The sequence below is a fragment of the Megalobrama amblycephala genome, linkage group LG14 (assembly GCF_018812025.1).
Source record: "Megalobrama amblycephala isolate DHTTF-2021 linkage group LG14, ASM1881202v1, whole genome shotgun sequence".
Classification (NCBI taxonomy): Eukaryota; Metazoa; Chordata; class Actinopteri; order Cypriniformes; family Xenocyprididae; genus Megalobrama; species Megalobrama amblycephala.
The window spans coordinates 25,960,086-25,976,027 of NC_063057.1; the positions used below are offsets into that span (position 1 = coordinate 25,960,086).

Here is a 15,942-nt window from a genome sequence, read left to right on the forward strand (position 1 = left end):
GACTTGAACCCGATTGAACATCTCTGGAGAGATCTGAAAATGGCTGTGCACCGACACTCCCCATCCAACCTGATGGAGCTTGAGAGGTCCTGCAAAGAAGAATGGGAGAAACTGCCCAAAAATAGGTGTGCCAAGCTTGTAGCATCATACTCAAAAAGACTTGAGGCTGTAATTGCTGCCAAAGGTGCTTCAACAAAGTATTGAGCAAAGGCTGTGAATCCTTATGTACATGTGATTTTTTTTGTTTTTTATTTTTAATAAATTTGCAAAGATTTCAAACAAACTTCTTTCACATTGCGGGATATTGTTTGTAGAATTTTGGAAAATAATTAGTTTAATCCATTTTGGAACATAACAAAAATGTGGAAAAAGTGAAGCGCTGTGAATACTTTCCGGATGCACTGTATATTTCTGGGATATCTGGATTTATGTGATGAAGATTTGACTCAATACTTGTTGTTGTTTTATCTTTTCTCAGAGTCGTCAGAGCATCAGTGGCCTGTTGCATGAAGCTAGTTGAACAAACTGTAAGTTTCAGAGTAGGTTTAGAGTTGACAAATCCAGATAAATCCAAACTGGTTAAGATCAGGATCAGATGTTGCACAACACTCGGTATAAACTTTGTAAGAATTAACCCAATTAATTAATCAAAATTGTAATTAAATTACAGTGAATAAGAACTGAATTAACTGTAAATGATTCAGAATTAATATTTAACACTTTATCAATTATTCATCCACCGAGAAATTGAGGTTAAAGTATTTTAAATTATTATCCCGTGGCCAACAGTAATAATATTTTGTTATGATTATTAATTATGATTATGAGCAAGGTAGCAAAATCTTAGTTTAAGACAGCAATTTGGTAACCACAGCACATGACACTTGAATGCGTGACAAATCAAACAAGACTATATTGAACTAATACTACGCACAAACTAATCTAACGAAAAACATGCGCGCACACAATTTTGTGAATTGTGGGGACATTCCATAGGCGTAATGGTTTTTATACTGTACAAACCGTATTTTCTATCCCCCTACCCCTACCCCTAAACCTACCCATCACAGGAAACTGTGCACACTTTTACTTTCTCACAGAAACTCATTCTGTATGAGGTCATATCCTCATAAGTCACCTCTTTTTGTAATACCTATGTCATACTCATGTCATTATACACATTTGTGTCCTGATATGTCTCTCTCACACACACACACACACACACACACACACACACACACACACACACACACTCATTCGGTTATAGGGAAATGGTGAGATTGTTATCTGGAGGTGAATGGATTCCCCAATTGTCTAGCTTTTAACAAGTTTCTTTGACCATAACCTGAGAGAATTAATACACTAGCAGTTCAGCCATAGTTTCATTTGCTTAATAAAATTGCACCAGCTCAGCAAAATTAGGAGACCTGTGTTACTTGCTTTTGGATGCTCCTGTAAGCATGTGTTCCTTTCATGACGGAGTTGAAGGAAGCGGTGTTGCTCGGTCAAAAGTTCTGAAGGACGACGTCCCGCGGGGAAACAGTTGACTTTGCAGAAAATGGAGTCTTCATCGAATAGTTTCAGGGTTTACACGTTGCTGCGTGAGTGTCTCTCTGCGTCTCGAGGAGTTGCTGGAAGGACTTTGAGGGACTCCTCGTCTGCGTAAGTTCGACGAAGGTTCTTGCAGGGGTTTGAGTGAGTTCTTGAAGAGGTTTAGCTTGCAGGCAGGACGATGGTCGGTCCGCCAACTCAGCGAAGGCCAAGGCAAAGACCAAGCAAGGGCAAAAGGCGAAAACACAATGCGCGGTATTGAGTTTTGAACGGTTTGTTGGTTCCGCCTTTCCGAGTGTTTTAGCCAGTCAGGTCCTGTTTTGGGTGTGTCTTACACCCAGTTCTCAATTAGCATAATGTCCTTACAGTCCTTTTGTTCTCAAACTTTAGGGATTTTGGTCAGAACTTTGAGAAGTTAACTTTGCTGGTTCAAAAGTCATACATCTTACATAAATCAATTTTGCATCAAAATACTGGAAAGCATTCATCCATCACAACCATACCAAACAGTACACACTTTCTGTAATTGAGGTAGATTTTCTTCAAATTTACCAGTAATCAATATTTAAAACACACAGAAAGAATTACATACGTTCCATGAACAAAATAAAACATGCTTAATACATATGATACGTTAAATTTAACTAGGAGCAAGAGATACAGGGGGAGTGGCTTTATTGCATCAGATGCCTGTCACTTTACTCACAGCTGATTTTCCAGTTTGGGTTTGTGATCTCTAAACCAGAATAAAACCTGCTCTGGAGCTGGTTAGCCATGTAGCGTAAGTTACCATAGCAATAAAACCCGCTGAAATCCAATCCACCTTCATAAGCCCAAAAAAACAGACTTTGCTCAAACTAATCTTAAACTTACCTGGGTAGAAACTGAAACCAGCTTTGTGCAACAAAATCTGTAAATTCAGTCCTGTTCAGGAGAAGGTTTATTTTAGGGTGCTTTCACATTAGCACTTTTGGTGCGCACCCGGGTTCGATTGACGTCAGAGTTCGGTACGTTTGGATGATGTGAACACGGTCTTCTGAACTCGGGTGCGCACCCGCGAACCGTACCCGAGTCCGCTTAAAAAGGGTGGCCTGGGGTGCGGTTCAAGTGAACTCCGGTACGGTTCGCTTCTGATATGAATGCAAACGTACCAAATTGCGGAAGTGAACCGCTATTAATGCCGTATTATTTGATAAAAATGTGTGTTTGTGTGTGTGTTTCACTCACATTCCCAACGAGCGTGACTGACGTGCTGCAAGCAGAGAGCTGTAGCGTAGCTTTTCTCATTTCTGCTCACCTTCAGCATTCTACATTCGCGGCAGATAGACGCAAGAGCCCTTATGAACAAAACCAACGGTTCAAAAACAAAAATATAAAAGTGAGGAGAGCAACGTTATGCATTTTGCCGCCTTCTCCTGTGCCATCGTTACTAAGCAACGGAGTAAACAGTTGCTGGTTTGATGACGCAAACGAACCGCGGGTCGGACCCAAATAATATAATGTGAACACAGTCCAGTGGGCGCAGGGGGAGGGGGGAGCAATCGAACTCGGGTTCGGTCCAGGCAATCGAACCAAGTGTGAAAGCACCCTTAAAGCTGCTGTCCATAAGTTTTGCCTCTTTGTCACCATCTCTGTTTGCAACCTGGAATTGCAGTGATATGCGGAATTATTATGGCCCTGTCCCAAATGGCACACTCCGGACTTGTGGACTTCCTCAGAGTCCACACTTTGGTGACGTCATATAGTGCAGACCTATAGGGCCCTTGGCGCGAGTCCACGAGGGTGCATAGAGAGGTATTTTTGGGACAGACTCGATCGTCACACCGGAAATAACGGTCTGGTTTTTTGACAGGAGCTGCAGGTTCGGGAATATGCTGCCTATTGTTGTTGTTGTTTTTTGCCATTTTACCTCTCCATACGGAGCCGAATAAACTGAAAGGTCATCTCATCAGTCCCTTTATTAGATAAATATCACAAATATCTTATACAAATATTATAATATTTAGCATCGAGAACAGGTTTCTTTTCTTTTGCAAAATATTATCTCCATGTCAACTACACAGCCTGCTTTTGCTTATGCCACCTGGGCATTAGACAATATATACATGCTTATTTAAATAATGTATACAGTTGTAATAATACGTAATGTTCCATTTGAACTAAGATTACAATTTTAACACATAATAAACATGTGAGTGAGTTTCAGATGAATTTACAGGTTTATATAAATACTAGGTTTACATATGACTCAGTAAAACCATGACATTCAGTTCTATTTATTTAATGAATCATAATGCGATCATATTATTCAATGTGCTATTATTATGTTTAATATACCAGCCACTGGTCAATGACCATAATGTTTGTATAAACTGTAGGTAACAACTGGTAAATGTACACCTAGGTCATAAAAACCGTAATGATACCTACACTTAAATATTTTCTTCTCAGCCATGAGCGAAATCTCCTCCCATCCGTTGTTTGATTGGCATTTCGCAAGGATTCCTGGGTAGTTAAAGTGTGTGGAGCCTGCATCTATGCGGGCTTCGCGGAAGACCGCTTCAAGGGTACAAAGGGGGCGCTGCTGAGCACACTTCAGAGCGTTAAAATGCTGAATGGGACGGCCTACGGACTCGTAGACTCGGCGAGCACGCGCAATTTAAGTCCACAAGACCGAAAGTCCACATGAAGTGCCGCCATTTGGGACAGGGCCTATCTTTACATGTGTGGTGCATCAGCATGGCTCCTCGGCGCGGATGAATCTAATGTTTGCTGTCAGTAACCATATCGGTGTGGATACTATACTTCAGAATCACAGATTGTAGTCTTGAATTATGACCAAAGTAGGAATTTTCACCAGAAAATGTCATCTGAACAAGTAACATGTCTGCCACTTTTGTACTGACCAACTGAAGGGAATTCGGCCAGAGTGGCACAACTGCAAATATAGCTGTTTTATATGTGACCCAATCTGGTGAAATGAGTCGGAAGTCGCAAAGTTCTATTTTAAGATATGGGCCAATAATGTGGAAAAATAATGAAAAAAATCTATGATTTTTTTTTTAAAGCTAATTTCAAAGAACAGACTTTCAAAAATAATCTCCCAAAGTTTTGTAGTCCAGATAATTGAGTAAAGGTATTTAAATGGCTATTAAATTTGACATGGTTTTACTAAATTCGCTGGAAATGAACTTCTCAACTCCTCTCATCACTTATGAGCATTTGCCAGTATCCCCTGAAACGTCATTATCTCTGCTCTACAAATATGGTGTTACACGTTGTATAGAACCAATCAAACAGCTTAGAAATGTAAACACACTGACCTAAACGCTGATTTTTAACAATGGGAAGCCCCGTTTCGACTGACAGGCACGCGATCGGTCCAGCCATCCTCCTGTCAGACTAGCGCGCCTTATAAAATAAAACTCCCATTTGCGTGTCTCTCTTTAAAAGCCAATAAAAATTGAATCCATATAGGTAGCAAAAAAATTCTTTTTGCATACAAAACCAAAGACTTTAAACTTTCATATCAAGCCTCCAACATGCTTCTGTTGCGTTGTTTTCACCCTCTGATGAGTCTGAGTAATATGCGTTTACAACAAAAACAGCACAGCCGCTAACTGAATACAAGTATGTATATTTCACGTGCTCATAACTTCATGAAAAATGCACAGATCATAAAAATGGCACATCAATATTTAAAGCAGACTCTCAAGATTAAAATGAATCCAAAATCAATATAATATATTGCGTTGATCACAAGATATTACTCACGGAATGATTTAACATACTTGGCTAAAAACATGTCTCTCATCTCTCCAGGATGCAGTGTGTATCCAATGTTCCTGGGCCCATCCATGTTCGTTTTCCAACGTGAAATAACACAAAATAGATATCATTTTAAAGCTTAGAATCTCATCTTTTTAATGCATTTAACCATTGCAAAAATTGAAAAACTCCTAACGATTGCTGAGAAGCACCTCTAAACTGGAGTTTACCGCCCGCTGGCGCCACCTGGCTGCGGAAAAAATGAAAAACAATTTTTCAAACTATTCTTTATAATATCACCACGAAATTTGAACCAGATGCAGCTCACATATAGGAGAGCATCACCAAAAAAGAATTTTTTAGCGATCTTATTGTGTTCTTGAGTTATTCCATGTCAAATAAAAAAAAAAGAAAAATTATTTTTAAAAAGTATATATATTTTTGTCTTTTATCAGCTGTTTCTCAGCAAGAAAATGTCCAAATGTAATGTAATTTATATTTTCTTAAAATTTAAAATGTTTTCTAACAAATGATACCTACCTTTTGACTCTCCTTGCTAGAGTTTTGGAGTTATGAGTCTTTACTTTTGTGTGTGTCGCTCAGGAAAAAAAAAAAAGCCTTCAGGTCTTAAAGGGTTAATTCAAATAAGTATATACTTTCAAATAATTTGAGCTTCAGCCTGGTTTAGCATTTATATATATATAAAAATGTCTTTGGTCAAATTAAGCTGTAAAATAAATTATCCCTTTAAATGCAATGGATTTTGAAGGATATCAACAAAAAACAGGCAAAACACTTTAAAAGCGATTTTCTCAGGTTTTCAATTGGAAAAAGAGGGCAGACGACCATAATTCAAATGGGTATATCTTTAAAACTATTCAAGGTATGACTTTGACTAGGATATAATTTTAAAGCTTATTGTCTCATCTTTCCATTGATACCAAAATCTCAATTTTGAAATTTGGGTCACTGTGACTCATTTTGCTGGATCAGGTCACATATTAATTGACAAGGTAATACCATTAAGTCTGATAATGTGACATCCAGAGGAAATCAATAGATCACTGTGGCAGAGTGAAAAGGTTTGTAGATCTCTCTCAAATACTGATAAAAACGGCTAATTTCAAGTATAGGTAGGTTGGTACACTTTCTATGTCAGGTGGTACAATAATATATATTTACAAACATTTGGTTGTACCACCTGACAAAAAAGTTAAAAAAAATAAAATAAAAAAAAAGAATTTATACACTTTGAAATGTTATGTAACATGTTTAAACACATTGTTCAAGACTCAAAAATATGCATTTCATCAGTTTTGAAAAGATTTTTTTAAAAATACCTTTTTTTTTAAGCTTTATTTGTCAATGACCCATATAACGAAACCTGTTGGACAAACATTACAATAAACATGTATTTTCTTTAGTGTATTTCTACATCCACAGCTGAAAATGCTCTAAAATCAATAGACAATACGCCTGTAGTTTTTACTTAATAAATGCATTACTAGAAAAAATGCAGTGCTTTATTTTGCATTAAAGTTGAACTGTTTGGCTGAGGTAAGTGTGTGTTTAGATCACTGAGTTAACTGTTTTGAGAGCAGTTACATTACTTTGGAGAAATGTGTCAAATCGATTGAGAAAAACTGTTATGTAATTAAAAAGAAAGTAAAAGACTCTACAACATCTCACTTTTACTGATTTATCATGAGCTCAAAGCATTATGGGTAGAATCTCTCTACAGTCTATTCTGATTCATCAACACAGTTTCACTGATGATCCAGTAAAACCAACATAAAACCCAGGATAGAGCGGTTGAGTGAATGTGGTCTGGACTGTGTGGATGAGGCTCATTGTGTCTCCAGAGACGCTGTAGAAGGACAGAGTTCCTGCACTGTGATCCACATACACTCCTATTCTACTGCTGATGATGGGCTTTACAGGCAGTTTAGTCTCTATCCTATTGTGTATGAATGAGTATCTGGAGGAAGAGCACCTCAAACTCCAGGACTGATCATTATATCCAAACCAACACCCGTTACCTCGTCCCTTCCTGCTGATGCTCTTATATGACACTGATATAAACACACCGAACATAACACCACTCCACTCTATCTCCCAGTAACAGCGTCCACACATGCTTTCTCTACACAACACCTGCCACATAACATCAAATCTGTCTGGATGATCAGGATACGGCTGCTCTGTGTTAGTGTAAGTAATCACTCTGTTCCTCTCAGACAGATGGAGGCGTTTATTCACTGTGTTCAGATCCAGAGTGAACTGATGGGAATCTGATGGAGATAAAACACATCAGAATCAGGAATTATGAATCTGATCTTTTTTTAATGTATCTGAACTCTTCATGTTCAATATATCAGCAGTGTCTCAGTACAGTTTACCAGATATCCTGTGCAAATCATCATTTACATGATCAACTATAAAACTCTTCTGTCATGTTTTCTTTCTCCTTCTACAGGAAGAACATGAACACACTCAGTGAGTTTTTCTGCTTGTTTTCTTAGTGACTTACATTGTAGGAAGTCGTTCCTGGTCCTGGGAACAATGTTGGTGAAAGTGGCTGTGGAAATCAACAGACATGAAGAGTGTGATTATCAAGTCAAGAGAAAATGATCCTTGCATCCGTTCCTAAGACATTTCTAATATGATCTTCTATATGATATGAGATGATGGAGGATCATTTCTGAGAGCAGATGAATCTCCAGGACTTTACCTCTGTCAGAGATCTTCTTGAGCTCCTCTTTGCAGAAATCCTCCAGTTTGTCTCTCAGCTGACGGACAGATTCTCTCACAACATCAAAAGAGGAGAGAGAACTGAAGGGATTGTCATTTACGTCTCTAGATTCAGGAGGAGCTGAGAGAGACTGGAAACTCTACAGAAAACAGAAATCAAAGCTCATCACCTCCACACTTCAGCTAATAACCTGCACTACTGTCAGATTTGAGCAGCTCTTGTTGATCTTTAGTAACTCTCCTCAATCTAGCACTTTCATAGCATCAGATTCATTCTTCTCATATTCATATTCATTAAGTCCTGACCTCAACCCGATAGAACACCTTTGGGATGAATTAGAGAGGAGTCTGTGAGCCAGGCCTTCTTGGCAACATCACTGCCTGACCTCACAAATGCGCTTCTAGAAGAATGATCAAAATTCCCATAAACACACTCCTAAACCTTGTGGAAAGCCTTCCCAGAAGAGCTGAAGCTGTTATAGCTGCATAGGGTGCGCCAACTCCATATTAAACCCTACGGATTAAAAATGGGATGCCATTAAAGTTCATGTACACATAAAGGCAGGCGTCCCAAAACTTTTGGCAGTATAGTGTATCTTTTTGGTGGTTTAGCTCGGAGCTCGAGCCGAGCCATGGGTTAGAGGACAGCAAGCCAAATTTGTTTACCATTAACCATTCAGACTGAATGAGCAGGCAAACTTGTGAAATATTAGTGATGTTTTGAGCTGTTGCTGTATGGAAGCTCAATATATCTTTCAGAAAAATGTTTCCTAAGAGATTTCCAGAGCTGAACTGCATTTGTAAGTGTGTCTCTCTCAAAAGAAGAAGATCAGATGAGAGTCTGACTCATGATTATATAATAACCGAACACACAGATCAACACTTCAGTCAACGGCTCATTCTGCTCTCATGAAATGTTTCTCTGTGAGTCTCTTGCTCAAGTCCACTATGATCCTGTTCTTCTAGATCTCTGTTACCTGCAGGAAATGGATGTGATCCTGTGTGTGTGAAAGCTGCTCCAGCTTAGCGTCTCTACTCCTCAGATCATTGATCTCCTGCTCCAGTCGCTCCAGTCGTCCTTCAGCTCGACTCACTGCAGTCTTTTCCTGATCGTTGGTCCGCTGTGTGGCCTCAGAGCGGCTTCTCTCAATGGAGCGGATGAGCTCAGTGAAGATCCTCTCACTGTCCTCCACTGCTGTCTGTGCAGAGCGCTGTTAGGAAACACACATCACAATCACAGAGTGACTTCAGTTAGTCCTGACTGAGACTTCTAAAACTTCTCTTTTTCTCCAGACTCACCTTATGAGACTCCACACCCTTTCTCAGCTTCTGAAGATCTTTCTCTCTCTGCTGGATCCTCTGCTGGAACGACCTCTGCGTCTCCTTCAGCCGGTGCTAAAGGATAAACCAATAACAGGAGAAACATCACATGAATCATAAGGTAAGCAGATATGAATATAGTATCAGTGAAGTAGTGAGATTTGAAGGTTTAAAGATCTTGAATGTAAGATTATAGTGTAAGTGCCAGCATATCATAAGTGCCAGCATAATTTCATCAATACCTAGATTTATAGGGATAGTTCACCCAGAAATGTAATTTTTTTCAGTGTTTACTCGTCCTTTGTGTCTTTCCAAACTTCTGATTTTTCTTTCCATTCCTTAATATAGCTTCTTTTGTGTTCCTAAGAATAAAAGAAAGCCATACCAGTTTGGAATAACATGAGTAAATAATGAATGTTCATTTTTTTGGGGTGAATTGCTGGTTTAACAGGGTCCTTTATGCTTTTTTCTTTTTTTTGGTGTGTAATGTTGCTGCTTGAGAATGAAAAAGCTCTGCAAAACATAAAATCTATCCAGCGGGAGTTATTCTCTATAACAGTGCGCACTGATTCTGTACTCCCTGAAATGTCGCCATTGTAGTCTTGAGATTTCTTCAGGGAATGAACATGTCACAATATCTGCCCAAGGCATACGCAAAATAAAGAGTCGAGACATGGTTGAGTTGAAGTCTGCTGTTGTCAAGTTCAAGAGACTTGATGGTTAAAATTGACAGGGAAGTACATTTTTACTTCTAGAAAATCTTTACTTCTAGCCCCAAGGGGGCGCTCACGGCGTCTGATGGGAGTACAATACTTGCAGCGATCGGAGCGAGAATAGAATTTAGGCCATTTCCAAGGCTCTTATGGGAGCTCAATATTCACGGCATCGGATGGGTAAGCCCCGTTTGTGATTGCGTGGAGATAATCTAGGGTTTGGGAAGGGTGAAAACATGAGTGGGGTCGATGAGTTGGTTAGCTGATGAGGGATTGGTGTGCTTTTACGATGTGGAAGTGGTTAGATCTTATGTAACTTTTGAAAGCCTCTGATGAACAATGACCAAGAGCTTGAATATGTTGCTGGGAGAGGCCTTTTTGTGCAGCTGTGGTTGTAGCACCTATGCAAAAAGAGTGGCCTGAAAAGTGCTCTGTTGAGATGCCAGATTGGATCAGGATCAATTTGAGGTGCTTTTGAAACCAAAAACATGTGACGGGGTGATTTGAATCATCTGTGAAAAGCAGCTTGAAGTTGGGAGAAGCATCGAGCAGTGGTCTCAGTGGGTGATTTGTGAGAAGATTCATTCTTAGTAGTGAGGCACTGGTGTCGGGTTGGAGTATGCCTCTGGAGCCAGCTATCTGAATTTCTGATAAGGAAAGTATGTGAGAGAGAGTCAGTGATTTGATTTTTTGACTCAGGAACATGCTTTGCCGTTATTATAAATCGATTGCGAGTTGCGATCCATATAAGGCGTCTTAGGAGTGGCATCATTGCGGATGCATGAGAGTGGTTTTTATTGATGCAATGCACAGTTGCTTCGTTGTTGCAGTAACCTTCGATGTTGTTTGTGGACCATTCTTTCCCCATAGAAAGGCTGCTACGACAAGAGGATAAAGTTTAAACAACGTTGAGGAGGCTGGGAATTAAATTATTATAGAAGAAGAATAAACCATTCTACTGTTTAAAGGTGCCCTAGATTCAAAAATTGAATTTACCTCAGCATAGTTAAATAACAAGTGTTCAGTACATGGAAAAGACATACAGTGAGTCTCAAACTCCATTGTTTCCTCCTTCTTATATAAATCTCATTTGTTTAAAAGACCTCCGAAGAACAGGCGAATCTCAAAATAACACCGACTGTTACGTAACAGTCAGGGTGTACGCCCCCAATATTTGCATATGCCAGCCCATGTTCCCAACATTATGAAAGGCATTAGACAAGGGCAGAACGTCTGGATGTGCAGAGCTGAATCAACAGACTAGGTAAGCAAGCAAGGACAATAGCAAAAAATGGCAGATGGAGCAATAATAACTGACATGATTCATGATTACATGATATTTTTAGTGATATTTGTAAATTGTCTTTCTAAATGTTTTGTTAGCATGTTGCTAATGTACTGTTAAATGTGGTTAAAGTTACCATCGTTTCTTACTGTATTCACGGAGACAAGAGCCGTCACTATTTTCATTTTTAAACACTTGCAGTCTGTATAATGCATAAACACAACTTCATTCTTTATAAATCTCTCCAACAGTGTAGCATTAGCCGTTAGCCACGGAGCATAGCCTCAAACTCATTCAGAATCAATGTAAACATCAAAATAAACACTGTACTTGCGCGATTAGACATGCTGCATGACGAACGCTTTGTAAAGATCCATTTTGAGAGTTATATTAGCTGTTTGAACATTTTTTTTATGTTGTTTAAGGCAAGCGTGAGCTCTTGGGGCGTTCAGGGGACACCTTAGACTTATATTACATCTTTAAAAAAAAAGTTCTAGGGCACCTTTAAGGAAAGTTATCCATAATTTATATTGACGAATTATGTGCATTTCGAAGTTTAGGTGGCCAAGCAGAGATAGGTGTTTGCGCTTAGAGCAGTTTGGGCTGTCTAGTAGAGTGGAAGTGACCAGAATTATTCTGTCGATTTTCTCTTTGAATAAAGAATCTGTCCAGATTAATGCCTAACAATTCATTGGATGTGGCTGGGCCCCTTGTTTTGTCCTGGATGATTGGAATACCAAGCTCAGAAAAAAACCTTTTGGACTGTGATGAGAGGCGCTGCTTGGATGGCATCTGGAGGCGAGATGATTAAAAAGTCGTTGAGCAGGTGAACAAGGTAAGAAATTACGTAGTTGTTTGAAAGAATCCAACAAATTGCTTCAGATAGCATGTCTAAAATCTTGGGGCTACTTTTGCAGCCGAAAGTTAAGCGGATGGCGAAGTAATATTTTTCGTCTCAGCAGACACCAAATAAATGACACGAATCTGGGTGGATGGACATCACTTTAAATGCCGAAGTGATGTCGACTTGAGCCAAGTGCCGTGACCAACGTTTTTTAATAATGATATTGCTTGGTCAGTGCCATGATAGTGAAGAGAAAATTCTTCAAGTGGGATAAGGCTGTTTATGCTTGGAAATGGAGAATTATGCAGGACTGAGAGATCGATTATTAAGCATTTTTTAATGGAGAATTGATCTTGTAGCCACTCCAATAGGGCTGATGTGGAAGTGTTCAAAAGGAGGAACATCAAAAGGTCTAATTATGAAGCCTGAATTAACTTCCTTACTGATCAAGTTGGAATCGGGGTGTTGAGACAATTTCAGATGACAAACATAAAATATTGACAGGGGACGACAAGTAATTTTTTGAATTTTTATTAGCAGATTTCCTGACAGGGCATATTGGGCTGGCATGAGCGCCGGCAAAATAATTGCATATGTGCAAGAACTGACAGAGCTGTCTTGCTCTTCTGCCTGTGTTAAAGTGATTGCAGACCTGTCTTCTCATGGAAAAGGCTGTGGATCTTCCAGAAGAGTCAAAATTTGTGGTTGCTGCACACGGAATGTAACGCGATGCAAAATTCTGAAGGAAAGGATTCGGGATGGGTTACTAGTTGGATTTTTAAGTGTAACTGCAAAGTCGCCACAAACAATTTGGCGATCAGGATCAGATGGGGGAAACAGGGAAAGGAGTGACGATAAGTCAATATCCGCACCTGATAAAACCTGCACTCTAACGTAGCTGGTGATGGGGTGGTTCCGAAGCGATGGCGTTTGGAGGTATGGGAGGTATGTTGTGAGGGAGAAACTCCGGGGCTGACGTTGAAAGCAGAGGCAGCTTCATGCTTGGGATGGCCCCTGGGGCTTGGGAAGTGACAGGGAAGCAAAGGGAAGGCTGGGGTGGAAAATATGCCGACTGGGCCTGTGCTGCTAGCAGAGGCAGCCTCACACTAGGGTCTGCTGTAGGCCACTGATGGGGAAAAAGGCAGTAGGAGGAAAAGAAGAAGGAAAAATAGTCTGGGCCTGCAACTAGCAGAGGCAGCCTCACATTAGGGAGAAGAAATTCATTGGTAGGGGCGGGTTATGGGGAGCAGCGCTGGAAAAAGCTGCAGAGTGTGGCTGAGTAGAGGGAGGAGGAGGAGGAGGAGGAGGAGGGTGGGGTCTAGCAGTGGCAGAATCCAGGGCCTGGCCCAGGCTCGCTGAAGGCTCTCTGCCCCAGCCTGATGTTCAGAGATGGTCCGGTCTTGCCCAGGAGGGACGTGTTTTTTTGCCCCTAAAGATTTTGGTTGCTTAACTGGCAGCCTTGAAGGGTGATGAGGATTTATTAGAAGTGCAAGCTGACTGCAGGTTGCCGTACAATTCATATAATGCAGGTTTATTAATGTGTCTTGAGAACGTTGGTCAGTGCTTGCCTTAATCCCAGCACTGTCCATTTCTCGATTGCAGGTATATTTGGCTTGGCCATGGAGTATGAAGACGACAAGGAAGATAGTGGGTGTCTCGCCGGTGGAGGTGAGGGCTGGTCTAGGCATCTTGGAGTGTGGAGAGCAGAATAGATGGGCTGGTGACTGTGCATGGCGATGGCACATGGCAGAGTGTAGGTGCTCCTTGGATTGACAGAGTGCAGCAAAGGATTCTGGGAGTAGAGGGACTCGCCATCGGATGGGAAGAGTTCAATCTCTGACATAGCAGCTATTGGGCAGATCCAATGCTGAAAACTGTTGAGGAATCATCGGTGAGTTTGCTGTTTATATATAGTCCTGCACTCATGCTGATTGGGTAGATATGTTGATTACTGATTGTTGACAGCTGGTTTAGATGACGTGATGATTGCATAGATTATTTGAATGTGCTCCTCCCGAACTTTGTTAATAAAACATAATTTAACTGTCAAATACACACAAGGCTGTCAAAAACATAAACATAAACACAGTCAGTTATGTCTGTGAACGTAAACAGCAGGGACAGAAATCGCATATGTAAATTTGATCCATGGCGTGTTCCCTTAAAAAATAAAACTAATCTACTGCGTCTTCAGTGGCTCTGATGTCAGGAGTTCATGGAGACGGTTATGTTCACTCTTACATCAAACAAAAAAACACCTCAATCTCTTACGAGACATTCTTGTCATTACAGCTGCTCCAGTGTGAGAATGAGTTTTTTGAACATTAAGGCCCAGTTTTACAGACTGGGCTTAGACTAAACCAGGATTAGGTCTTCATTCAATTAGAGTATTTAAGTAGCTTTTATAGACGTACCCTAGAAAAAAACATTGTTGGTGTGCATCTTGAGATGAAACAATAGCACTCACATATTTTAAGAAATGTCAGTGCAAGTTCCTTTCAGTTAAAACAGCTCACGCATGCATTTTAGTCTGGGACTAGCTTAAGCCTTGTCTGTGAAACAGTGGGTAAATTATGTAAATATATTCTAGTAGACCCTATAGTCAAAATTATGAACCTGTAAATGAACATAAGGGAACCTTTTTAAGTTAATACCTGTTTCTCTGTCCTCTGTGCTGCAGCTGATACAGTGTCATGGCTTTTATGTTCATCAATCGTACACAACACACATATACACTTCTGATCAGTGCGGCAGAAAACCTCAAGGATCTTGTCGTGTTTCTGGCAGATCATCTCCTGCAGTCGTCCAGTGGCATCAGTCAGATTGTGTCTCTTTCTTTTTAAAAAACTCTCATGTTGTTCAAGGTGTTTCTGACAGTAAGACTCCAGACACGCCAGACAGGACTTGACGGCTTTGTGTTTTCTTCCAGTACAGACGTCACACTGCACATCTCCAGCTCCAGCGAAACAGTCAGCAGGAAGTTTAATCTTCTTCAGTTCCTTCAGCACTTCAGCCAGCATGGTGCTTTTAGCTAAAGCAGGTCTTGGACTGAAGGTCTGTATGCACTGAGGGCAGCTGTAGACTCTCTTCTGATCCTCCTGATCCCAGAAGTCTGTAATACAGCTCTTACAGTAACTGTGTCCACAGGGAATAGCCACTGGATCCTTCAGGAGATCCTGACACACTGTACAAAGGAACTCATCCTCAGAAAATCTGGCTTCTGCCATTTTACTGCATGAATACAGAGATGCAACAGCTCAACTACACTCTAGTTTCTCTTTCTCTGAACTGAAAGTAAAGAGTTTCCTGCTTCTGTGCTTGAGTGACGTGTGCAAAACATTTGTGTCTGTAAAGCGTTGTGATGAGGTGTGATGGTAATAACAGTCCTGTACAAGAAATTATGGCTCAGTCACAATAACACTTCAGTGCAATGGTGTTTATATACACACAGCACTTGGCTGCAAATATGTCCTTCCACACACAAATAAAAACACTTTTTAAACCATTTTTTGCTTAAATACTATATGAGTGGAAAGTACCTGAAATACTTAAATGCTTGAATACTATTTGAGTGGAAAGTACCTGAAATACTTAAATGCTTGAATGCTATTTGAGTGGAAAGTACCTAAAAAAAAAATGTAGTGACATAGATATACGCTATAAACAACTGTATTTGAATTTCTTTGTTTATTATGGTGTGAAAAACAGAA

At 40.2% G+C, this 15,942-nt stretch overlaps 1 protein-coding gene across 2 annotated transcripts in view; it reads right to left on the reverse strand.

Moving 5' to 3' along the window:
• Positions 1-6,644: 6,644 nt before the first annotated feature.
• LOC125246290 (tripartite motif-containing protein 16-like) overlaps positions 6,645-15,942 on the reverse strand; it is a 48,354-nt gene continuing 39,056 nt past the window's right edge. The window contains exons 1-6 of one of the 2 annotated variants that reach the window (XM_048157233.1): positions 14,887-15,858; positions 9,370-9,465; positions 9,048-9,281; positions 8,051-8,210; positions 7,850-7,897; positions 6,645-7,610 (exon numbers count right to left, since the gene is read on the reverse strand). In XM_048157233.1, the coding sequence (XP_048013190.1) occupies positions 7,075-7,610; positions 7,850-7,897; positions 8,051-8,210; positions 9,048-9,281; positions 9,370-9,465; positions 14,887-15,459 (1,647 nt within the window). In that variant the 5' untranslated portion in view covers positions 15,460-15,858 and the 3' untranslated portion in view covers positions 6,645-7,074. Of the gene's footprint in view, positions 7,611-7,849; positions 7,898-8,050; positions 8,211-9,047; positions 9,282-9,369; positions 9,466-14,886; positions 15,859-15,942 lie in introns of those variants that run through there. The other variant, XM_048157234.1, reaches the window with a different exon arrangement.